We start from the raw sequence: 24392 nt of genomic DNA, 5'->3' as shown, positions 1-24392 counted from the left end.
CGTGTCCTCGTGTCCTCGTCAGCCGCACACTCGTCCCTTCCTCTCTGAGGGTCAGTGGCTTAAGGACACCTCCTGCTGGGCAGGGAAGGCAGTGAAGGGCTCTCCGCCCTTCGGAGCCCTGTCCATCAGGATCTCCTTGTGGGGAAGGGCAGCAGCTGGCCATCACTTCCTTCTCTTTCTTCCTACCCTCCGTCTCTTCCTTCCTCCTGTGTTTGATAAGTGCCTTTCACGCCCGACGCCCTGAGAAGCCTTTAAGAATCCCCTTAAGACAAGGTCACCTCGTCTTCCTCCCTCAGTCTCGGCAGGGCCACACGGTAACCAATTCTATATGAAGAACTTCCTGCCATTTAGAAAATTCTACAAGTGACTCCTTTCGATTAAACTTCGTTCCACTTGCAAAGGATTAAATCCCATTTCCTCGGGTGTTGCATCTTGTCCCCGTCCTCCGGGGCCAGGGTGGGAGGCTGTGGAGGCTACAGGCCCCCCAAGAGGAGGAAGGCCCCCTCCACAGGCCTGGAACAGCCTGGAGTGGTGACAGGCACTTGGCTGGAGGTCGTGGGTGTGAACAAAGGCAGGGCCCGCTGGGATGGGCTCCCTCTGCGGGGTGGGGAAGTGGGGACGGTCAGACCACCTCCACCCACTTCCCTGCTGCCCCCTCTGGCTTTCCTCCAGAGGCATTGTTTTTTTTTTTTTGAGGAAGATTAGCCCTGAGCTAACTGCTGTCAATACTCTTTTTGCTGAGGAAGACTGGCCCTGAGCTGACATCCATGCCCATCTTCCTCTGCTTTATATGTGGGACGCCTACCACAGCATGGCTTGATGAGCAGTGCCATGTCTGCACCCAGGATCCGAACCAGCGGACCCAGGGCTGCTAAAGCGGAACGTTTGCACTTAACTGCTGCGCCACCGGGCCGGCCCCCGACTCCAGAGCCTTCATGGTGGGGAAGTGACCATGGTCCCCTTGCTGGAGGATTGTTAGGGGCTGAGGGCCGTAAAACATCTGTCCCTCCCCTCCCACTCGTCTAGCCCCGACCAGCGGTGACTTCTTCCTCTTCCCTCATGGTGTTCCTGCCCACTCTTCCCCAAAACGCTGGACCCCACTGCCTGGCCTCGAAGGGAGCAGCTGAAGCGGGCATGGGGCAGGGCCGAGAAGTCTGCCGGGGAAGAGGAGAGCTTGGGGCAGGGGTGAGCCAGCCCAGAGGTTCTCAGGTCCTCAGGCTGCCTGTTGGGAAGGAGCCCCAGGTTGGAACCCCTGCGATGCTGTCCTGTGTCCCCAACCTCCCCTGAGGAAGGAACCAGGGAGACAGCGTTGCCAGGAAAAATGGCCCTGAGATGGTGCCCCCAGAAGCCCAGGCCCCTGAATGCAGGCGGTGAGGGTCGTGGGGGAGGGGACCCTGGCTGGCGCTCCAGGGGCCTGTTGCTGTGAAAGAGGCCCTGGCAAGGGTCCTGCCAGCGGCCACAGCTCCTCCGCCCCTTTTCTCTCTGGGCTTGGCTGGCCGGCTGCCTGCCCTCTCGGTGTCTCTGCAGCAACAGAACTAGGGGCAAGGCTCCAGGCTGCCTCTCCACCTCTCGGTAGTCTGTCTGTGTGTCCCCTGCCTGTCTCTCTCTGCCTTTGTCTCTCTGTGTCTCTATTTCTCTCTCCCTTTCTCCAGAGTCCAGAACCTCCTCCTAGCCTTTCTCTTCTTCCCTCTCCCTAGTTCCAGGGTCACACACAGTATGGCGACCCTGAGAGGACCCCATCCTCTGTTCACAAAGTCTGAGCACAGCAGAGGCAGAGAAGGGTCCCCGGCCTCCGGTGGCTGCCATGGGGCAGGACAGAAAGTGAGGAAGGGGAGTGGAGGGCCCCGAACCCTGGAGAGGAGGTTCGGCCGTAGCAGAGGCAGCCTGTCCAGCTCTGACCCATCCGAGCCGGGTTAGCCTCGGAGGAGGGGTCCCTTCCAACCTGTAGGGGCAATGGGATGCTCAGGGCTCCCTCCTCTAGTTGGCTGGAGAGAGATCCAAGCAGAGGAGTCGGGGTGTGGCCAGGGTCAGAGCCTGGCAGTGAGTTGGGACAGCTGGCCCAGGTTGTGTTCAGTGTCCCCATGTGCATGCCCGACTCATGGATGTGTCTGCTTCAGTCATGGGAGCCGGTGGCCTCCGTTTAAGTTAATCACATTATGCTCTGGGGAGCAATATGGGAATTGGAGGGAGGTCTGGAGGGAATCCGCACACACGCACACTCACACACTCACACGCTCACTGCAGCTCGAGCACAATGCTGCCGCCACCGCCGCCCTGGCTCCCACCGCTGCTGCGCCCTGCTCGCAGGTGGCCGCCCGGCGCCTGGCGCCGCCTCTGCCTGGTCCCTACCCGCCTCTCCCGCGCGGATCCCCGAGCCTCCGGAGTTGCCGAGGTGCCTGCGCCCGCCCCCCAGCCCGCCGGGGAAACAGCCAGGCGGAGGCTGTCACGCCGAGGGGAGGAGAGAGGGAAAAGCCGGAGGAAGTCCCGGAGGGTGGAAGCGCCCTGCAGCGGCCCGCGCCTCCCGCGGGGGGCTTCCGGGGAGATGGAGCCACGTCGGGGCCGCGCCGCGGGGTCCCCGCCGCGCTCCTCCCGCTAGAGGGGGCAGGACACTCGCGCTGCTCCTGCGGGGAGACCCGGGGGCAGGGCTCTCTCCTTCCTCTTCATCCCCCCAACTCTGCGCCCGGAGCAGTCGGTCCTCGCGGCCGAGGCGCCCACTCTTGGGGTCAACATGACGCGGCTGAGCTGGTGCTTCTCCTGCGTGATCCGATGGGGCAAGTACCTCTTCTGCCTCCTGCCCCTGCGCTTCTGTCTCCGCAGCCAGGTAACGAGTCCGCCTCACCTGGCGCTGCCCTACCCCTCCCCGACGGGTACTCCCCTCCCTCCGTCTCCTCGGGGTGTCCCATTTGTCCCCCTCCCGGCCCCAAGGACACATCATCGTGACCGATGTCATCCTGGCTCTCGTCAGAGTTTTGGGACTCTCGGGGAGCCCCCGCCCGTGCTGCGCTGATCCACGAGGGCGGAGTGGCTGCCCCTCCCCCAGCATACGGCCTTAGGCGGCTGGGGTTTTTGGGTCAGAAGTCGGAAGGATAGCCCCCAGTCTGTGGGAGGGCAGTGGAGGTTTGGGTACAGAGGAACGTTTCTGGGGGTTTTAAGCATCCCTCCCAAGTTTCTGTGGGAATGGAGGGCGAGTTCCCGGAAAAGTCTCTTTTTCCCCTCAGTGGGCTCAGAGGACCCAGAGTTAAGGCTGGGCTATAACAGAGTGAGATGGAAATGGGTAGGGAAGCGGCTAGTGGACATCAGGAGGGATTTCCCGTCTATTCAGGAGGGTGGAAGGACCAGGGAACCCGACAGGGAGAGGCTGGGGGCTGGGGCTCCAGGGCCGGGCAGCAGCAGGTTGGTGGGTGAGGAGGGGTCTGGTGGGACCCCGCAGTGCTGTGGGTGGGCGTGTCCTGCTTGAGCATCTTTCTCCCTGGGGTCCTCCCAGAGAAGATCCCTGGCAGGGCCTTCAGGGTGTGTGCGCTTGTGCGTGTGGCGGGTGGGGGGAGGGCAGGTTGACGGGGGTCAGAGGTGGCCAGCAGAGTAGGGAACTGGAAAAATGGCATGTAACCTTAAATTCCCCCTTGGCGGGGCAGAAATAACCCCAAGAGAATGACTTCAAGCCCCTGGAAACCTCCAGTGAGGGGAAGGACCTCAGGGACTGGGGGTCCTGTAACGGGGGCCTGGCTGTCTGATCCCCTGTCCACTCCTTTGGGAGCCCAAGGGACCCCTGTCACATGGGGCAGGGGGCTCAGGACACACTGGGTAGGAGCGTTGCTGTAGAGCTGGTCTGCCTGGCTTTGAGATCTGGCTCTGCCACCGACTAGCTGTGGACCCTCTGCCCGAACCTTGGTTTTCTCAGACGTAGAATGGAGATTAAAATAATACGCACATCATTGTGTTGTTGTGAGGATCCCATGAGGTAATGCATTTTTTAAAGTACTTACTGAAGTGCCTACTCCATAGCAGGTGTTCAATAAAAATTGGGAATATTATCTTTTTTATTACTGTGGTGTCTGACAGGGAGCCGCCTCCTTAGAAACCTTCAGGTGGGCCTGGGCGGGGGGTGTGGGGATGGAGGGGCTTCTCCCAGCATCCGTTCTTCCCATTCCACTCCATCAGAAGCTCAAGTGTTCAACTCCTCCTCCCAGGTGCCGCCTCTGGGCCTCAGTTTCCCTTTCTGCCACTCCGCAGTGGGGAAAGCTGCCAGCAGGCTCTCGCCCCAGTCACCCAAGATGTGCTTTGAAATCTTCCAGCAAAATGCCTTGTCCCCAGGGATTGGCTGGGAGGCAGGTGCTGCAGCTGGGGACCACAGGCCAGGAGCCCTGTCCGCATTCCCCTGGGCTCTGAGTTCAGATGCTGCGGACTCCGGGCTCCAGATTCCGGGGAAGGCAACTGCAGCGGGAAATGGCCAGCCAGGACCAGGTCAGTCGGACCCCAGGCCGCTTGGCCTTTCCTGCTCCTCCTCTGCAGAGGTGGAAGGTAACTTGAGCATTTCATGCGCCAGGATTTGAGCTGGGGACTGGGGGTGAGGGGCCGGGCCCGAGCTGCAGCTACCTCCCTCCAGCCTCCGAGGGGCCTGAGTCAGGCAGGAAATTAGAACTGGGGGAGAGATCAAGATTACTGAGTGAAGATCTGGGAAGGATTTTATTAAACATTGTTGGGATTGAGTCCAGATGCTGTCTGCACCCAGGATGCTGCTGGAGGGGAGGTGGGGGAAGGGGCTGGGGGTGATGCTCCTTCCTGTGTCAGCTGGGGAAACTGAGGCTCAGACAGGGCCTGATTGGAACCTCACCTTCTCTCCCAGGGAGCTTCCAGATTTCTGGAGGGCAAGGGGTGACCTCAGTGTCACACTGGAGGGGTGGTGGGCATGAGGGCGAGGGGAGGACCCTCTCTGCACAGGGTGCCTGGGTGGGCTTGATGATAAGCACTCCTTGCTCCCGCTGCTGCATCTCACGCCAGGGCATGGTAAGTGGAGTGTGAGTGGGACTACAGCCCCCACTTGCCCCTTGGCTGCATCTTGTGCAGTCTACGTCCTGCGCAATGGTACGCGGAGGCTCTGCTGGGGCTCTGAGCACCCCAGAACTCCAAGGCCGAGTGTGTATGGGAGTGGGGAGCAGGGGAGTCGCCTGGCTTACCTGAAAGGAGACCCTATGGGCAGTAGCGGCCAGACCCTGTCCTCACCCAGGCCCCAGGCCCCAGGGCTGTCTAGGACCGCGGTTTTTCTCTTCTTGTTGGCACTTCCAGAGCTACTATGGAGCCAGTCGGTCTCATCCTGACCCATGTGGCAGCACTGAGCTGTTTCCCTCTGTGTGTTCCCCCTACCCTCACCTCCCCCAACTCATGCCAGACCTGGGCCTGGCCAGCTGACCCCCATCCTGGACCCGCAGCAGCAGCCCTTGGATAAGGAGATGGGAGGACAGCTAACACATCACCTCAGCGTGGAACCATAACTCCTGGTCCCTGGTGACTGTATTGCCACAGGAGCAGCAGGAAAATTCTTGATTCCCATGAGATATGGAATTAGATGCCTTGGATTCTATTCTCACACATACTAGCTGTGTGACTCTGAGCAAGTTGCTGAAGCTCTCTGTGCCTCACTTTCTGCAGCTGTAAAATGAGAGCTGGTAGGAGGTTTAAATGCAAGACTACAATTAAGTGCCTGGTTAGTTAATATTGATCTTTTCTGGAGGTGGAGTGGCAGAGTCTGAGGGGACAAAAGGCTACAGATACAGTTGCCGAGGGCTTTGGTGTCAGATTCCTGTGTCCCATACTGTTGGGGTCCGCAGCTGCACGTTGGAGGGGAATCCCAGTGCCGGCTCTGCACCCCCCTATTTGATGGGAGGCCCCTGGGCCCGGCTGGGAGGAGGGTTTTGGTGTGTGTGGTCCCAGTGGGAAAGACAGTGGGCTGCAGTGTTGGCAGGAGAAGCTGAGAGCGTGACTCTGGTCTGGTGAGGACTGGACGGTAGGGTGCTTAGGAAAAAATCTGGGTTCGGGAGCCACGGATCTGGAGCCCTGCTCCTGCCCCACTCTGTGGCCTCAGGCATGTCCCACTTCCTCCCTCACCATGTCACCTTGTCATCTGTTAGACAAGAGGGCTGGATTAGGCGAGCAGGGCCCCTAAGGCCAAACCCTGCTGGCAGACGTGCTTCATTTGGCTGGCAGAATGGTTTAAAAAAAGAGAAAAAGCCAACATTTTAAAGTTTGCATTTTTTTCATGTTTTGTATAAAAGATCTTGTATGATAGTGTAGATTTAGGACTTCTCTTGACAGATAAAAAGATCTGACGGTGTGGGCTTACATCACTGATGCTACAGTGGCTGTCACGGAGGAGCCGGCGTCCCCTTTAACTGGACCTGCCTCTCCAGGTCCCCAGAGACCCCTCCTCTCCTCTCACTTAACGTTTCTTGGGCCATGGAAGCCTCTGACTGTGACCCCTGGGCCGACTGAGCATGAAGGTCTGTCCTCCTCCGATGTTCCGGGAATTTCGGATTCTGTGACCAGTGGTGACAGAGGACAGGCTCAATCCCTCCAAAGGAGACAGGCTGGACAACAGGAAGAATGCCTTGATGGACCAGTGTCAAGGATAGGAAGAAGGGATTGGAGGGAGCTGGGGCCTTGCCTGGGAAATTTGTGAATCAGAGAATGTGGAACTGGAAGGGATCATAGAGGCCATCATTGGTCATTTTGCGGGTGGGGAAACTGAGGCTGGGAGAGGAGAGTGCCAGGTTCAGGCTCACAAGGCCCCTTAGGCTCCTTCCTGCCCTCCCCCTCCCCCCTGCTTCAGCTCCGCCTGCCTCCCGGCCCACCGCCAGCCCCGGGGCCGAAGTCCTGACTATTTCTTCAGCTGGCTACTGCATGGGGCTGGAGGGCAGCAGGCGGTGAGCAGGAAGGGCTCTGCGTGCAGAGGGGAGAGTGGAGCTGAACACAGACCCTCTGCAGAAATGGCCATGGGAAGCGGGGAAAGGCTTTTGGGATCCCAGCTCAGAAAACCCAGCCAGCCCGCCGGCGTGTACCGGCAGTCTGCTGCGTGTGAGCCCTGGTCCAGGCACAGGGTGGGGATCCCAGGATGAGTGACATCGTTCCGGCCTCTGGAGAGTCTGCAGCCTGAGAGAGCTCAGAGGCGAGGGGGTGGCGGGAAGAGATAGTGCTGAAGATGGGAGGGTATCACAGGCCTGCACAGAGGGCAAGGGATGCCCAAGGCCCTTTCCCCGGGGGGCTGGAGCGGCAGAGAAGGAGGGTGTGGAAAGGGGACGGAAGATGCTCAAAGTAGGGCAAATATGTCAGGATCCACTGATTGATGGATTGATTCATTCCCTCGGCAGCCATGTCTGGCACCTGCTGTTTGCCAGGCTCTGGGGACACAAAACATGAGATGTGTCCTTGCCCTGTGACCCTCCCCAGGCTGTGAAGGATGAACAGTAGGTAACAAGCATGGAATAGAGTCATTACGTACAGTCAGAGATGCCTCGGGTGGCAGAATTTAACATTCAACAGGGAGGATGGTGGTTAGGTAGCAGAAAGGACTTCCGACAGTCAGAGGTCAGATACAGGACAGATCCCCATAGATGAGACCCTCAAAAGAGAGACGGGGCATTCTGGAGGCAGGGCTCTTCCAAGGAGCCCCCCAGCACTAGGGTCCTCCACTCTCCTCTTCAGTCCCAGTTGAGGGGCCTGGGGAGGGAGCTGGCCTGAGGGCTACAGGGCCTCCTTGGGCTGCGTGGGAGGCCAGACAAGTTGGTGTCGCTGTGACTTGGTCTTCTGCCTTGTTTTCCAGCGTTTCTGGGAAGCTGCAAGGCGACTTCTCAGAACTCCCCAGATAGCTGCCGGGGAGGCGCATCTTCCAGAGCCGCCAGCAGCACAGGGCTGTGGGAGCAGGTGGGGGGGTGGGGGGGAAGGAGGGACGACGGTGGGAGGGGCCTGGGGTGTCAGGGCTTAGCTGGTTCAACCCTTGAAATTGTCGCAGAGTGACAAGGCTGGCGATGGGGGCTGGGGCATGGGCTCAGGGCTGGCAATGGGCGCTGGGGTGTGGGTTCAGGGCTGGCAATGTGGACTAGGGTCATGGGCTCAGGGATGGTGAGGGGGGCTGGGACTGGGCTCGGGGTTCTCAGAAAGGCCTCCTGAAAATCCCTTCTTGCTTGCCCTCACTGCATCTTTGGAGAGAGGGAGGTCTGCAGGCGTCTCTGTCTATGGACATCCCCTTGGTGGCTGCAGGGCCAGCCACATGTGGAAGACTGGTCCATTTCCGTGTTGGCTCAACTGTCAGTTGAGCCCCAGAAGGCTTGCAGGGGGTGCCAAGGGGCACCGTGATTCTGGCAGGGGGTGCAGGGTAAGGGCAGAAACTTTCTCAGCCCCATAGCTCTGCGGAAGGACTTGGAGAGGTGTGAGAAGGGACCTTGATTCCTCACCGTATCTCCTTTATCAGAACAAACACTCTTACCTGAAGCACCTGCTCCAGGAAGGACCAGAATTAGACACTTTGCTTCAGTGTCCTCCCCTGACTTCTCAGAATCACCTTGTCCAGTGCGCAACCTGCACATCCGCATGTGGTAGCCTTGCCCCAGTTGAAGTGTGAATGTTTCTCTTTCTGGGGTTTCCCAGGTAGATGTCTTGGCTGGACTGTGGGCTGGGAGCCAGCACACCTGGCTGGGCAGGTCCACCTGCTGAGAGAGGCCAGTCATGGAGCCTGAACCCTGGGGTTGTGCTGTGTGTGGTGCTGCCAGAAAGAGGCGAGGGCATGCTCTTGGGTGATGGGGGAGAGAGGCGGGGGATATGTCACCCTTTGCACATGTGGCCCTGGGCATGTACAGCACACTCGTGTTTGTGCATAGAGGCTCAAGCAAGAGGACTTTCTTGCCAAGTTATTTGATCCAGGAAAATGGTCTCGGAGCGCCGGCTCTGGGTGGGGCCCTGTCCTCGGCATTTTGTGTGTTTATGTGAGTTGGACTGTGTGTCCTGGTGTGTGCGTCTACAGAAGGGGGTGGGGTTGGGTGCTGGCTCCCTCCCCTGGAAGCCTCCAAAAAGCGGAGCGGGTGACTCACCAGCCCCACCCACCTCCCTTGGTCCAGCCTGGCCAGAGCTCAAAGAGGAAAATTTTGGGGAAGTTGGGGGTGGGGAGCCAGACAATGAGGGCCTCGGGTGCATTTTGCTGGCTCCCCCTGCTGCGTTCTCTGGGAATACGTTTGGAATCTGTCCCCCTCTTCTTCCCTCCCTCTAGACCCCAAACTCTTGCCCCTGGGCTAATGTCGGGGAGAGGGCTGGCCGGGGCTGGACATGGGGGAGAAGTACCGTGTGGGAGGTGGGAGGTGAAGACTCGGCCTGGGAGGGGGAGCGGGAGGCGGAGGAGGAAGTGGAGAAATGCAAACCAAATGTTGGCCCAGGGTACAGGCAAGAAAAACAGCCTCTCGCGGGACAGAGCGGGGCTGCCTTTAGGAAAGGCAGGAAGGGCTGGGACAGATGTTTGCAGAAAAGAAAGAAAGAAGGAAAAAAAAAGAAGCAGGAAAAAAATGGGAACGAAACCCACAGCCTGGGGGCAGGGCCATTCTCCCACAGTCCCAGGCAGGGTCCCGGGACCCACCTAGTGTGTGTGCAAATGAGTGTGTGTTCCGAGGGCTGGAGGACATGAGTGTGTCTTCGAGATTGAGATGGGACGGGGCCAAGGAACCCCAGGTGATGCAGACTGTGCTGTCCTGCCTGCCTGTCTGTCTGTCCCTCAGTGGTGGCAGGAGGGGGGCGGTCTGCAGTGAGGGGAGCAGACTCCAGGCCAGCCAGCACCAGATCCCGAGACTGGAGGGGCCCTGGGGGCTCACAGTGGCTGTGTGTCTGGGGGAGGGTGCAGGGTTGGGGGCTGACTTGGGGGCCCTCTCTCCAGCCACGGTCCCTTTGCCCTGTCTCCTTCACGCCCCCTGCAAGGTAGGGCTTCTGACCCCCAACGCCACCAGGGGAGCCTGGGAGGAGGGAGGAGACAGGAGGCTGGGACGAGGGGGTAGAGAGGGGAGGAGGAGGAGAGGGAGGGAGCTGGAGACAGGCAGGCTGAGAGGCCGACAGATGCTGGCTGAGCTGGAGCAGTGGCCACGGACTCAGAGCTCCCTTCTGCCTGCTCTGTGGGGGCTGTGACCTCGGGGGCTGTTGGCAGGCCCAGGCGTGGCCTGAGGGACAGGGCCTATCAAAGATGACGTGGATCTGTCTGTCCTGCATGCTCTGGGTAGGTCCGCCTGCTTTCGCTGGGAGTTCGCACCCCCTCACCCCTTGGGCTGAGTTCCTGTGTGGAGGGGGAGTGTTGACAGTGTAGGAGGGGGGCCCCTCTGCCTCTGATGGACAGAAGGACAGACTGACTTGCGCAGACCCTCAGCCAAGTCCTTCCCCATCAGCGGGGCCCAGGCCCGGTTCTCTGGGGCAATGCCCTACTGGACCGCTTCGCGATGCTCTCTCCCCCAGTCGGGGCCGGGAGCCCTAAGCAGACGGAAACCATCAAGCAGCTTGCTTCTTTGAGGAGCCTGTCCTGCTCCCACCCCACTGGGGTGAAAATTCTGCACCCCCTCAGTCACTCAGGCTGAGTTTGAGGAGGGGCAGCAGAAGGGGCCCGGGGAACCGGGGAGGTTGACTTGGAGAGTGAAATCTGGAAAAGCCGGGCTGGGAGAGAATTCTGTTCGGAGTCCATCACTTTGAGCCCTTGTAGGCCCTGTTTCAGCTTCTTCCCGCTGCCATCCCTGCCTTCCTCCTTAGCCCTCCCATCCTTCCTAAGACCCCCCCACCAACATCAAGGAGGGCGCCATGGCCTCCTCTCTCTCTTCTTGTTCCCAGGTTCCGGAAGGTGTGTGTGTGTGTGGGGGGGTGGTGGGGGTGACTGAGAGATGGGGGGGCAGGGTCTGGGGGCTGCATGGTGAGGGTTAATGTCTCGAGTCCGGTCAGGGGCAGAGGTTCCTGGGAAAGGGGGAGGCTGGGAGAGGGCTGCCTGCAGGGGCGGGAGACCCCCTCCCCAGAGGGGCTCCGTGGCGGTCTGGGTTGGGCGAAGGCATGCAGAGGGGTCAGGAGGCCGAGGAAGCCAGAAGCCAGCCCTGGCCGAGGTTAATGTCGGTCTCCGTCACTCTCCATCTCTCGGAGAGTGATGGCTGGTTTGGGGGAGGGGGCTTCAGGCCCGGGATCCAGATGTGGCCCCTTCTTTGCCTTTCCCTCTTCCGGCCAGTCCTTGGGAAGGCTCTCTCGGCCCAGGCAAGCCCAGGCTGGGGACAGTTGTGGGAGATTAGCTTTGGGCAGCCAGGTGTCCTTTGGGCCCAGGAGGGAAGGGGTGGGGGGGCTGGACTATGGGGTTTGGGGTGAGTGTGAGTGTGGGGCTCGGGTGCGGGGATGGGTCTGAGTGATAGACTGGAGGCGCCTGGGGCACCTGCACAGAGGATGCATAGGTGGTTGGCTGGGCTGGTGCTGACATCTGTAAAATGGGAGCCTTGGCCAAGTCCATCCCTCCAGGCCCTTCCAGCTCCTTCTGACGGGCTCTGAGGGGCCTGCGGGTTGTGCTGAGGGTAGAGGCGGGTAGCGAGGGAGCCCTGCGGTGAGAGGGATGGCAGTTAGACTTCCGGGGTGATGTGCTGCTGTGGGTGGAGGCAGCGCCACTTCAGCTGAGAGGGTGTGGGGAAAGTGCTTCACCCTGGCGAGCCTCAGTTTCCCTGTGGGGGAGGTGAGGCTGAGGAACGGTTGCAGAGAGTGGGGCATGAGCATCCTGTTGATGTCACTGCCCTCCCTGAGAGCTGGGAGAGGGTGCTGGGGACCAGCGACAGGTGGGGATGCTGCCTGACGCTCCTCTCGATCCTTTTCCTGGCGTCTCTGCCGGTAGCCCAGCTGTGTCCCTCCCAGCTCTGTGGGACAGCCTCGCGGGCACTCGCCTATGGGAACAGGAGAGGCCAGCGTGAGTGGGCTGGGCAGAGGGCACAGTCCCGGCCACGTCAGCGTCCTTGTCTCCCCTCACCTCCCACAGTTGCCCAAGGCAGCTGCAACAGCTCCTTCCTCCTTCTGGGTGGGCCCTGGCAGGGCTGGGGTGTATGTTGGCGGCAGGGAATGGAGCGGTGGATGGCGCCAATTATGGACAGGGGGCACTCTAATGGAAAGGCCTGGAGACCGTGCCAAGGGGGCAGCTTCTGCCTTGAGAGGCACCTGGTGACGGGAAGTGTGTGGACGTTGACACCAGACAGGGCTAAGCTTCAATCCTAGATCCATCATTTACCAGATGGGCAACCATGGCTTCCCTTCCTGAGCCTCAGTGTCCTGATCTTGAAAGTGGGGAGAATGATACACACCTTGTATGGCTGGGGTGAGGACAGATACAGTGTCTGTGAAAAGGTCAGGCAACCGGGTGCCCTGTAACTGCCGATCCTCCCTGGACTCTGCCTCCTGCTTGGCTCATGCGACCCCCTGCACCCCAGATCTGATGGGGGGATCTCCCCGGGATGGCTGTTGTGGGACAGGGCCCCACCTCTGACTCTGCCCAGCTGTTCTGGGGCCAAGAACTACCTGGGTCTGCAGCCTCAGGGAGGGAAACTGAGGCACAGTCTGGGGGAGACAGGTCTGTGGCCGCGTGTGGGTGCATGTGTGTCTATGTGTGCCCATGTTCCTGGACCGGGAGAGCTGCAAGAAGTCATACATCTGTTGTGCATGGTTTTAATGAGCTCTAGGGATAAAAATTATTTTATTAGTGAGGAGCATAGCTATGTATTATGCATAACTTGATTTTCCCATCAAATGCTCCCATTTGCTATTAGAGATTCAGGTGGGGTTTATCTAGAAAATAATTACATGCCTATTAATTGAGGCTTTTTGGTGTTTGGCCGATGGAGTTAGTGCTGCAGGCTCTTCCTTCCAGGAGGTTCCCTCTGTTCTCAGGAACTGGGACGGGGCTTATGAGGCTGGGGCTGAAAGAGCCACCAGGCAGGGCTGGGGGCCAAGCCCTGGCCCGGCCCTGAGCAAGCTGTGTGGCCTCAGGCTGGTCACTTGACTTTTCTGGACCTCACAGAAGCTTGGATACCAGCCGCAGACAGGGAAGTATTCTCTTTTCTGGAGCTGGTGTCCTGCCCAGTGCTAAGCACACATTTAGTCAGAGGGTCCTCATGAGCCCCCAGTTTCCTGGTGGACAGTTCCTGCCACGGAGACCCCAGGCTGAGCCCAAGTTCACTCTCTCTGGAGCTCTGGTCGAGGGCTGTGCCCACCGGGGAGCCTCCTGACCATGGGTTGGAAGCTAGGCTGGGCTGCATGAGACCGACCAGGGTCTGAAATAAAACTCTCCTCTTGCAAAGTTTTTCAAAATGAATGTGCGGCACAAAGGCGGAGAGAAACACAGCACTGGCTTCCTGCAGTGTCCCAAGGAAGTGTAGCGTGCTGCCTAAGAGGGCAGTGTCCAGGTTTGATCCTGGCCCTGCCACTTGGTAGCTGTGTGACCTTAGGCCAGTAGCTTTACATCTCTGTGCCTGAGTTTCCCCACCTACCAATAAGGTTGTTAGGTTTTAAACGAGCTAATATGTGCATCCATTTAGAACTGTGTCTCTCACACAGTAAGAAACATTGGCTCTTATTATAGGACGGCATGTTTTCAAGGCCACATAGCAAGGTAGAACTAGAACCTGGGTCTCCTGCCTCCCCTCCAGGGCAGGGTCACTGCTGCTCTCTGCCCTCTTCCCTCCCGGGGAGGTCCAGGGCTCTTCAGCCAGGTGGTGGCAGCACCTGGTGTCCCTGGCTGGTGAAGGGGGTGACCCCGCGTTCTCCCCCTGAGGCCAGGTCAGTCGGAGTGGGGCATCATTACACTAGAGGGAACAGAGGCAGTGACTCCGTCCACGTGCTTTGGGGTCACGCTGTTCTGGGACACGAGGGACGTGGAGCAGACGTACACACAGACACGCGCCGCCCGTGGGCTAGGCCAGTGTGCACATGAGGAACAATGGCATGAAACCCGGCCCGCGTCAAGGGAGCGCTCCCCACACGCCAGGCGCTGCTCCCGCCGCCCTTCGGGCCCCCTCATTGGGTCCTCGCAGGGGGCCTGTGGGTGGTTACTGTTACAGCCCAGCTAACAGATTAGTGAAGCGAGGCAGACGGGGGTTAAGCCCTTGCCCGGGGTCACCTAGCCAACAAGTCGGGGAACAGGGACGAGTCAGATGGCATCTTGGGCGGTGGCAGGGCCCAAGACAGTCCAGCCCAGTAAAGGAGGGGACGCCGGCTTGGGGGGGGGAGATCGAATCACCAGGAAACGACCAGACAAATCCAAACTGAGGGACATTCTGCAAAACAGCCTGGACCTGTCCAAAACGTCAGTGTCGTAGAAGAGGAGTCAAAAGCTGGAGCTGGAGTAATGTGTCTGGGTTAGAGAGGACGGCAGAGACCCACAGCCACAGGCAACGCAGGGCCTTGATGGGACCCTGAGGCGGAAATGAAACCCGAACTGAGGCCCAGCCGTAATGGATGTTACTGGGCAAAAGGCGGGGGCAGACTGTGAACTGCATGTCAAGCCATAGTGTCAGGGGTGTGGAACTCTGACCCCGCTGGGTTATGGCTGGCTCAGAGGCAGGGGGTGGGGGGTTGGGCGGAGGTGCCAGCGGAAAACGTTCATGACTGGGGAACTGAGGCGAAGGGCGTGTGCATGTTCATCTTCTCTGGAGCTTTTAAACTTTTCAAAAGAAGAAAAGCTGGCAGTGGACACTGATTCTTTTTTTTTTTTTTTTTGAGGAAGATCAGCCCTGAGCTAACATCTGCTGCCAATCCTCCTCTTTTTGCTGAGGAAGACTGGCCCTGAGCTAATATTCGTGCCCATCTTCCTCTACTTTATATGTGGGACGCCTACCACAGCATGGCTTGCCAAGTGGCGCCATATCGGCAACCCGGGATCCGAATCCGCGAAGCCAAGGCTTCCAAGGTGGAATGTGCGCATTTAACCACTGTGCCACTGGGCCAGCCCCTGGAGACTGATTCTGACAGTGGTGGGGGTCTGGGAAGACCTCCCCGAGGGGGTGAGGCTTGAAGGAGGCCTTCCAGGGTGCCTCAGAGCTTGACAGGCTGACAGCGGAGGAAGGGCTTTCTGGGAAGAGGGCACAGCAGAGTAGGGGTTCCGGGGTGAGGTGGGCCCAGGGCCGGGGGCTGGGGAGTGAAGTGTGGGGATGGAGATGATGGGGTGAGTGTGGACCCGGGCTGCCTCCCCTGCCGGCTGGAGGGAGTGTGCGTTTTTATCTTGGATGCATGGAGAGGCATGGAAGCATTCTGGGGTGAGGGGACCCCACAGAGCGGTGCTCCTCAGAGGCTGTGTGGGAAGGAGGGACCCAGTGTTGGGGGCCCAGGAGGCTGTTGCGAGGGCCCTAGGCAGAAGCGACACGGCCTCCAGTAGGGCAAAGACAGTGGGATTAACCAGCACGAGAGCGCCCAGAGAGGTTTAGGAAGCAAAATCCACAGCCTGGCAACTGGCTGGACAGGAGGGTGGAGGGCCGGAAGGAGCTGCCAGTGACTCAGAGTTTTCCACTAGGGCCACCAAGAGCATGGCAAGGCTGGCGGGGGACTGAGCGGGGTAGGAGCTTTGGTTGTATGTGAAGGTGAGTGGCGTTGGGGAAGCTCGCATTGGAGGTGCCTGGGGACTCCGAGATGCCAGCCTGCAGCTCCACCTGGAGCCTGAGTCTTCCCCATAGAAATGACGGCTGATGCCAACCAGGTCCTGGCGTCCCCACCAAGGTGCTGAGACTGGGAGGGGTGGAAGGCCAGGAGGCAGGGAGAGGGTGGGTGGACCCTCCAGGTCTGTCCCAGGCCTGCTTCTTGGTGGCTGTCTTGTCTAGGCTCATTTCTGCCACATCATCCAGGGAGCCTAGTGGGGGCGGGGCTGGGGAGGTTTCTTGGGAGGGGGCAGGAGTTCCTGAGCTGGAGGATCTTAGGGTTATCAATCCCCTTTCATCACCACCCCCACTCCCACCCCCCTCTTCCCCATGGGGCAGGGAGGAACCAGCGAACAGTGCTTTCCCACCCCAGGGCCCAGGAGTCCCGCCAGAGCTGTCCAAGCCAGAAGGGCCCCACCCCTCTGGCGGAGACTGTATCTGGCAGGCAGTTCTGGTAGAATGGAGGGTGGGAAGGAGAGGATCCCTCCGGAGGGCCAGGAGAGCCTTCTGAGGCTGGGTGTGCTTGTCGCAGGGCTGGGGCTCTGGACCTGGAGCCGGGAAGATGGGCTTCCGGACTGAGACCCTGAACCTTTCCTGGGCTCTGGCTCTCGAGGGAGTGGGCATTGCTGTGGCCGTGCCCCCCTGCCCCAGGTCCTTTAGGAGCCAACCCAGAAGGGGAGGGGCCTGGTGAGCTGTGTGAGGCCACTTGTCGGGGAAGATGATGATCATTGTCACTTGCTGGGCGTGTTCACATCCTCTGCTGTACCGCAGAGCCACCCGGGGCCAGGGCAGGGCAGACCAGACGACTGTGTTTCTTCTCCGTCTGGATTTTAACAAATGATTCCTGGGATGCTCTTCTTCCCGGTGAGTCTGATCATGCCTCCTTGCAGCTGCTGCTCCCTTGGTTTTGTTTTGATTTCTGTAGACAGAGGCTCCCCTCACCCCCCAGACCTCCCCTCCATCCTCCTGGGAAACCTTCCGACCTGTGTGGACGACTCTTTCAACAAGATCACCAGACAGCCTGTTTTATAAATTGAGGGGGGCCCCTGCGGGTAGAGTTGAGGTCATGGCCTGGGGCCACTTGCCCAAGGGTGGTCGAGCAGGCCTCCTTGGGCTCGCCAGCCTCCCATGAGGGGTGATGTCTCATGAACATCCCAATCTCTGTAACCGTCAGTGTATCCCGCCCCCAGCTCCCCCAGTCCCTTCGTGGCAGACTGGCCCATTCTTTCCCCTACTCTGTCTTGGTGCTGGTGGTGCCCTTGAGTGGATTCTGACTCCCAGCGCCCTGGGACAGCGGAACTCTGCTCGATCTTTCTGCACCATCTTCTCACCTTCTGGTGCTCCATCAGACAATGCTCTGCTCTGTTCACGGGGTTGTCGTGGCCAATTCTTTCAGAAGTGGGTGGCCAGGTTCTTCTTCCTGGTCTGTCTTAGTCTGGAAGCTCTGCTGAAACCTGTCCATCATGGGTGACCCTGCTGCTATTTGAAATCCTGGTGGCATAGCTTTCAGCATCACAGCAACACACAGCCACCACAGTATGACAACCGATAGACAGGTGGTGTGGTTCCCTGACTGGGAAACGAACCAGGCCGTGGCAGTGAGAGTGCCTAATCTTAACCACTAGAGCGCCCTACTCATCTACATGCAGACGACCTTGTCCAGACCCCTCATTTTCATTTGAGGACCATGAGGCCCAGAGAAGGCCATTAATGTTCTCAAGGCGGCCAGCCTAGAAAGCACGTCTCTAGACTCCCATCTGAGTGCTCCCTCAGCCAGAGAGCCAGGATGGGGTGGGGGTAGGGGCCAGAGCATGCCAGGCCATCGCCCAGGAGCTGCTCAGAGGGGCCACGAGCAAGGCCAGCGAGAGTATCTGGAACCTGCTCCTGCCCTCCATCCCGCATGGGCAGAGATTCTGTAAACCCAGATGTTATGGGGTTGGGCAGGCAGGGCGGACAAGCCCAGGCCCCGGGAGAAGGCTGGCGTTTGTGCGTCAGTCCAGAAGGCTCTCCCTGCTCCCCAGCTGTGCACTGGGCGGCCACGGCCCACTTCCGGGAGATCCCACTGCCCCACCGTGCTTTGGGGAGGAGGCCTCTTTCTCTGGGCTTTGCGGGGTGGGTTGGATCTGGGGTGTAGGCAGAGAAGTCTGGGATAAGCTGGAATGGGGAGTGCCGTCTGACAGTGGGGTGGGAGAGGCGGGCTCGGGGGGGTGAGAGGGGCCTGGGACGATGGGGCTTCGTGGCTTCCTGCCTGCCTCCCCAGACACGCCTTCAACTGAACCCGGGGTCCCCTCCCTGCTCCCTTCCCACCTCCCGCCTGGGCTGCTGCTGCTGACTGGGGTCAGGCCCCCTCGCTGGAATTCTACGACAGATCACCTAGGAGGCCGCCAGACTTTGAGGGCTGAGATGGGAAAACAGGGGAGGCGAGACCTCAGAAAAGGAGGGGACTCGCCTGCCCCTCCTCGTGGGATGGGGGACACTGAGTGAGGTCCAGAGCTGGGCCGCCCTGCCCCTGCTCCCAGCTTCAGCTCCCAGAACCCAGCCCTTGGGACTCCGGGGACACAGGCCCTGCCGCCCCGCCTCGCATGCAGGGAGCGCTGCTGGGGCCGCCCCTAAAACACTCCCCCATGCTCCTGCTAACCCAGCGCAGCCGTCCCAGGTGCACACTGCCCTGCCGCGCCTGGCCCCCGCCCCCCACCGCGGACCCGCTGGAGGCTGGCCTGGGTTGGGGGGGGAGGCGGGGGTGGGGGGGATAGGCTCAGAATCGGCCGTAGCTTGCTTGTCCTGGCTCTTCAGTCTACTTCAGTCTGGAAGTTTCCTCGGTCTTTCCTTGACGTTGTGACCTTGCTGCTTTTGAAGTTTACAAGCCATTTCACTGGGGGACTGTCCTCGATTGGGTCGGTCTGGTGCCTCCTCGTGACCGGGTTCGCTGGCTCTCCGGCGGACCCAGCAGGGGCAATGCCCGCTCCTGGCCTCCCCCGGCGCACGGTGCTGCTGGTGACGGTCGCTTTATCGCTGGATACAGTGAGTCTGCAGGAAACAGACGTCTCTCCCCTTTGTAATTTAGAAGCATGATGTGGGAGGTGCTTTGAAACTCGTAAATAGCCTGTTCCTCATCAAACTTCCAATTGATTCACTTATTTCACGTGCCAGTGTGGGCTCAGTTAGCCCGTTTCTATCATCGTGTATTTTGATGCTCAGATCTTCCCAGATTTAGCCTTTGGAGGCCCCTTCAAGCTGGTTCCCACGTCCTTTTGTCTGTCTGTGCCCCTTGATTCTGTGGGTCCCTGTACAGTCTCTGCGTGATCTGATCTGATCTCTCATTCTCCGTGGGCGCGTCCTCTTCTCTGCCTTTGTCTCTGCCTTTATCTTGCTCTTCTTTTCTTCCCCTCTGTCTGACTCTGTTGCTTTTCTGTCTGTCTGTCTCTCTGTCTCCGTCTCTCTCTTTATCTCGTTGTCTCTCTGTCTTTCTCTCATTTTGTCTGTGTCTCTCACGGCTCAGTCTCTTTCTCCCAGGACCCACCACAAGTGTCTTCAGACAGGAGTCCTGGACATGCTGGCTTGTGGGACATGCCACCCTCCTCCTCTGAACACACGAGTGGCGCCCTGCCGCTGTCCCAGAGCTGGGAGGCTCCGGAGCAGGGTGCAAGGAGGGGACTGGAAGACAAGAGTCCTCTCCACAGGAGCTGCAGGGCCTGCGGCTGTGTCTCTGTGTCGTGTGTGTGCAGAGAGAGCTCAGAGAGCTCTGTGCCTGGGAGCGGAAGGTAGGGGCTGCCACATCTGTGCTCTGCTGGCCCCTGCTGCCGGAGTGGGGAATGAACCAGGCTGGACACAGGGTGAGGTGCCTTGGAGAGCAGCAGTGCCTGTGGCAGGGATGGCTGCCCTGGGGCCTCCTCTGGGTGCCGGAGCTCGCCAGCCTGCGCCTGGGCTGGGGCCCCAGGGCAGAGGGGGTCCTGAGCAGAGTAGGTGAGGGGCTTTGGGGCTTAGAGGCATTCCCATACACGGTTACAGAGGACAGACCGTCAGAGCTCGAGGATGTGCTGCCCAACCTTGCATGGTCTGGAGGGACCAACTGAGGCCCGTGGTGGTGGTGGGGACGTGACTGGCCCAGGGGCTCATGGCAGGTCACACAGAAGGACTGCCAGCCTGCCTCTCATCTCATGTGTGGTGGTGAGGTTTTAAAAGGATATTTAACATATTAGTATTTCCATAATACAAAGAGTAGGAAATGAAAATAAAGATGGAAAGTCCTTCTGGGCTGGGGCAGGAGGTGGTAATGAGGATGAGAGAGAGAACGAGGGACATGGCACTCTGGGGACATGGGTGAAAAAGTTAAGGATTATTGGCAGTGGAATGGATAAACAAATTAGCTGCCTTCAGGTGATGGAATACTACACAGCCATGAAAAGGAAGGAGCCGCTCCTTTGTGCAGCCACATGGGTGACTCTCACCAATGAATGCTGAGTGACAGAAGCCAGGCACTACAGGACACGCTGCACCATTCCAGTCACATGAAGTTTAAAAATCTGGCAAAACGACTCTTTGGTGATAGCAGTCACAGTAGTATTTACCTTGGGGATACTGACTGGGACGGCCATGGGGAGCCTCCTGGGCTGTGGTTACGTGGGGCATACGTGTGTAAAATTCTATCAAGCAGTACATTTAAAATGAGTGCAGTCTGCTAATAAAGTAAATAAAAGGAAAAAATGATTAAGAAGCCCTGGCTGGGCCTGTGATCCAGATGCGGGGGCTCTGGGCCCCAGGATGCTGACCCCACCCAAGCCTGGGAGCCTGGGCCACACGCACAGCTTCCTCTTTCCCTGGGCACCTCCTCCCAGAAATGGGCTCCGGCCTCTCACCCTGAAGGGGCTCTTGCCTCGCCTCTTCCCCAGTCCTTGATTACTCCTTCCCCAGCCCCCCGACGCCTCCCCCAGGACCGGCCATTGCCCAGACCTAATCACTGTGCCTCTCCTCCCACAGCCAGAGGACCTGGACGCCCCCAAGACGCACCACTTCAAGGTGAAGACCTTCAAGAAGGTGAAGCCCTGTGGCATCTGCCGACAGGCCATCACCCGTGAGGGCTGCACCTGCAAAGGTGAGCAGCTGGTCGGGCCACGGGGCTGGGAGCGTGTCTGCACGGGAAGGGCACGGCCTGGGGCCCACCCAGCCTGGGACTCGGCTTTGCGGATGTCCTTGGTGTCCCAACCTGGTGCCTGGGGTTCTCATCTGGGAGGGGATGCTGAGCACACTGATGGCAAGTATGTGGATGGCACATGTGGGCGACAGGTGGCATGGAAATGGCGTGTAGTTTGTGGGTGGATGACTGGCATTACGTGTGGACGGCATGAAGAAGGTATATGAATGGCATACAGATGGCATGTGGATGGCATGTGGAAGGTGTGTGGATAGCATGTGGTGGGGTGTGGAGATTTTGTGAGTGGGGTGTGGTTGGCCTGTGGATGTCATGTGGTTGGCATGTGGAACATGTGTGGATGGCATGTGGATAGTGTGTGGTGGTGCGTGGAGGGCATGTGGATGGTGTGCAGAAGGTGTTATTGGATGTGTGAGTGGCATGTAGAGGGTACGTGGGAGGTGTGTGGGTGGCATGTGGAGGGCATGTAGATGGCACATGGAGGTTGTGTGGCTGCAGTGTGGGAGGTGTGTGGGTGGCGTGTGCCTGGCACCAGGAGTGCTGCAAAGATGCCTAGCGGCTGATTAGGGGTGTGTTTAAGAGGCCCCTAGTCAGAGCTGTGGGGGCACCTGCTGGCCGCTGGGTGTTTCCCATCACCGTCCTCGTGCTCCTGGAATGGCCTGGCGGTCAGCTGTCGCTGCTGCCAGAGAAGTCGCTGTCTTGTCCCGGATCACACAGTGACATCAGCAGGAGGCTCCACACCCAGCCTCGGCGGCTGATGCCATCACCCCCCAGTCGGCCCGCTAGAGGCCTCGCTCTCCTTCACCCCCACGCCCCCTCAGTCGCCAGGTCCCCAGCACAGCTGGACTCTCTGAGTTTCTCTGCAGCCAGTTCAGGCTGCTGGCATCTCTCTCCTGGGGACTGACCGCGGCCCCTTTGCCCCTGTTCCTGGCCCACCCTCTTGGAGCCGCCGTCTACACCGGCTTCCAGCCGGACTCCATGTGGATCCTGCTCTGTCATCTCCTGGGTAGGGCATTGGGGGCCCCACGACCTCAGGACAAAGCACAGACCCCTTCCCAGGGCCGCGAGGCCTGGCGGGACCCACCCCTTCCCCAAGTCCGTGCTCAAACCAGCTGCACCTCACCCTTTCCCAAATATGCCAAGTATGTCAAACATGCAGAAGGGGCCGGGCTCTTGCGCCCTGGAGCCTTCGCTCACGCGGTTCTCTCCACCTGGACTCTCCTGTCTGCCTTCCCTCCATGCCATGGTCCCAGTGGGGCTGGGAAGCAGGGCATCAGAGGCTAGGGAGCAATTATTCAAGCACTGACTATTAAAGCGCTCACACCCACGACCTCATGCAATGCTCGCGGTGTCCGAGGGGCGCTGGGGTTGCCCCCTGTTTTACAGAGGAGGAAACTGAGGCTCAGAGTAGTTAAGCTCTTGCCAAGGCACACAGCCGGCTGGGTCGGAGTGGGTTTTCGGGGTGTGTGCTGTCTAGCGGAGGGAAGGCTTCCTGCACGAGGAGCTGCAGCTGGCTGGTAGGGGCTGGAATGGGTGGGTGGAGGAGAGGGAGTGAGTTTGGGAGGGTGGTCCAGACGAGGCCTGCCATGGGCAAAGGGCAGAGGTTTATGGTCTTCCACCAAAGGGCTGGGACACCCAGCCTGCGTTTAGGGCCAGCAGGAACCGTTGCAATACCAAAACTAGCCGCGGGGTGTCGCCCTCCTCCCGGCAGGTCTGGCTGGGGCTGGCGCCGGTGCCGGTCCGGGGTAGGAGCTGGAGGAACTTCTGCGGGTGGGGTCTGCATGCTGCTCCCATCACTGCCCCCCACTGCCCGCCCCGTGGACCTGCCTTGGCTAGCCTCTGGCCCTCCCCCAGTTCCTTCCTTCCTTCCTTCCCCAGCCGGGCTTCCCTTCACCCCAGTGACCCCTGTGCTACTCTGATAGGAGGCTGCACCGGGCAGGGGCAGGAGGAAGTCCTGGCATGCTCACCGGGTGACCTTGGGCACATCTCTGGCCGCGTATTCTGTTACAGTCTCTGGTCCTAGGTTCTCCAGTTGACATGACTGGAGAGCCTGGGTTGAGGAGGCATTTGACCCCATGCGAATGGAAGGTGCCCAAGGTGACTGACCCCGGCTTCACCTGGTTGGGAGCCGGCCCTGCTGGTGTGAACTGGAGTGGAGGGCAGGTGGCCAGTGGGCTGCCAGGCTGGTTTGGCAGCTCTGGGTGAGTTAGAGGGAAGAAAGCCAGGGCCACACTCCAGAGGCACCACCAGGTGTCAGGACTGGGTCATAGAAGGACCAGGGGCGGGCCCAGCAAGGGAGGAGGGAAGACTCCACAGGCCACATGCTCACCCTCAGCAAGAGGGTTGGGGTCATCAGGCCTGGGGGCAGCGTTGGGGCTGCTGGGCTTACTGGTGGGAAACGCAGGAGTGGACCTACTCTTTGTGCTTTGGAATCAGGAGGCCATGGTGGCATGAGATGGACAGACTCCCTGATCCATCCACTCACTCACCCGCCCATCACCCACCCACTCATCCACCCATCCACCCACTGACCCACCCATCCACCCACTGACCCACCCATCCACTCACCCACCCACTGATCCACCCATCCATCCACTGACCTACCCATCCACCCATCCACCGACCCACCCATCCACTCATCCATCCACCCATCCATCCATCCACCCATCTACCCACCCACTCACCCATTCATCCATCCACCCACCCACCCATCTACCGAGGGCCATCAGGGATGGTTGTCCAGGTCGTTCTCTCGCTGAGGGGGCCATTGTGGACTAAAGTCCAGGCCATGTTTTATTCACCAAGCCCAACCCAAAGGGTTTGCTTGGCTCTCTGGCCCATCCTCCAGTCTTCAAGATGACCCTCAGGGTTGATGGCTGGGGGGGATGGGGACGGTGGGCTGTATGGACCATCAGGGCTCTGTGTTCAGGCTCCATGGGGCCTGCAGTGTTGCGGGAACTTCTGCTGCAGGCAGGGGGCAGGGAAGACGCTTCCTGGGGTCTAGAGGGACCTGGCATTTGTCCCCTCCCCCTCTGGCTGCCCTGCCGCAGCTGGGACAGTTCCAGGCCCTGCCCTCTGCTTTTCGCCATTCACTGTAATATGGCTGGGGGGGCGGGGGGTAGAAGGTGGGAGTGGGAAGGCAGGCAAGGAACTGGGGTCGAGTCCTGGCTCTGGGGGACTCGAGGACGAACGAGGCAGACAAAGAACTGAGGTGGCGGGATGTGCAGGCGTGAGAGTGACAGATACAGAGGCAGAGGTCACCGGCCAGCCGTCTACTTCGCCGAGCCTGTTCCCCGTGTGCCGTGGGGTTAATGATAAACCCCGGCCTGCGTCTCTCAGGGGCTGGCTGTGAGGAACACTGAGGCTCTGTGTGTGGCTGTGAGTGTTGGTGTCAGGGACTCAGGCTCCCTGGGGGAGACGGGGCTGGATGGGACAGTGGGAGGAGAAAGGGCCCAGTGCCTTTGCTGGTGCCTGGGCTCTGCCACACAGGCCCTGTGACCTCAGATAAATCACTTCACCACTGGGGCCTCAGTTTCCCGATCTATAGATAAGGGGCTGGGCCGGCAGTGTTCACTGAGGCCCAGACCGTGGGAGGG

General features: G+C 59.7%; 1 protein-coding gene across 17 annotated transcripts in view; it reads left to right on the top strand.

Annotated features, from left to right (window-relative positions):
- TNS1 (tensin 1) overlaps window positions 1-24392 on the top strand; it is a 206656-nt gene that overhangs the window by 8720 nt on the left and 173544 nt on the right. For 7 of the 17 annotated variants that reach the window (XM_070619848.1, XM_070619846.1, XM_070619844.1 and 4 more), the window contains exon 1: window positions 20627-20739. Coding sequence is in view for 7 of the 17 variants with exons in the window: in XM_070619854.1 (XP_070475955.1) it covers window positions 2729-2821; window positions 20625-20739 (208 nt within the window). In the remaining 10 variants the exon portion in view is untranslated. Of the gene's footprint in view, window positions 1-2453; window positions 2822-10034; window positions 10241-20624; window positions 20740-24392 lie in introns of those variants that run through there. The other 10 variants (XM_070619856.1, XM_070619855.1, XM_070619853.1 and 7 more) reach the window with 6 other exon arrangements.

Source organism: Equus przewalskii, chromosome 5 (genome assembly GCF_037783145.1).
Source record: "Equus przewalskii isolate Varuska chromosome 5, EquPr2, whole genome shotgun sequence".
NCBI classification, from domain to species: domain Eukaryota; kingdom Metazoa; phylum Chordata; class Mammalia; order Perissodactyla; family Equidae; genus Equus; species Equus przewalskii.
This window is presented reverse-complemented; position numbering and strand designations above follow the sequence as displayed.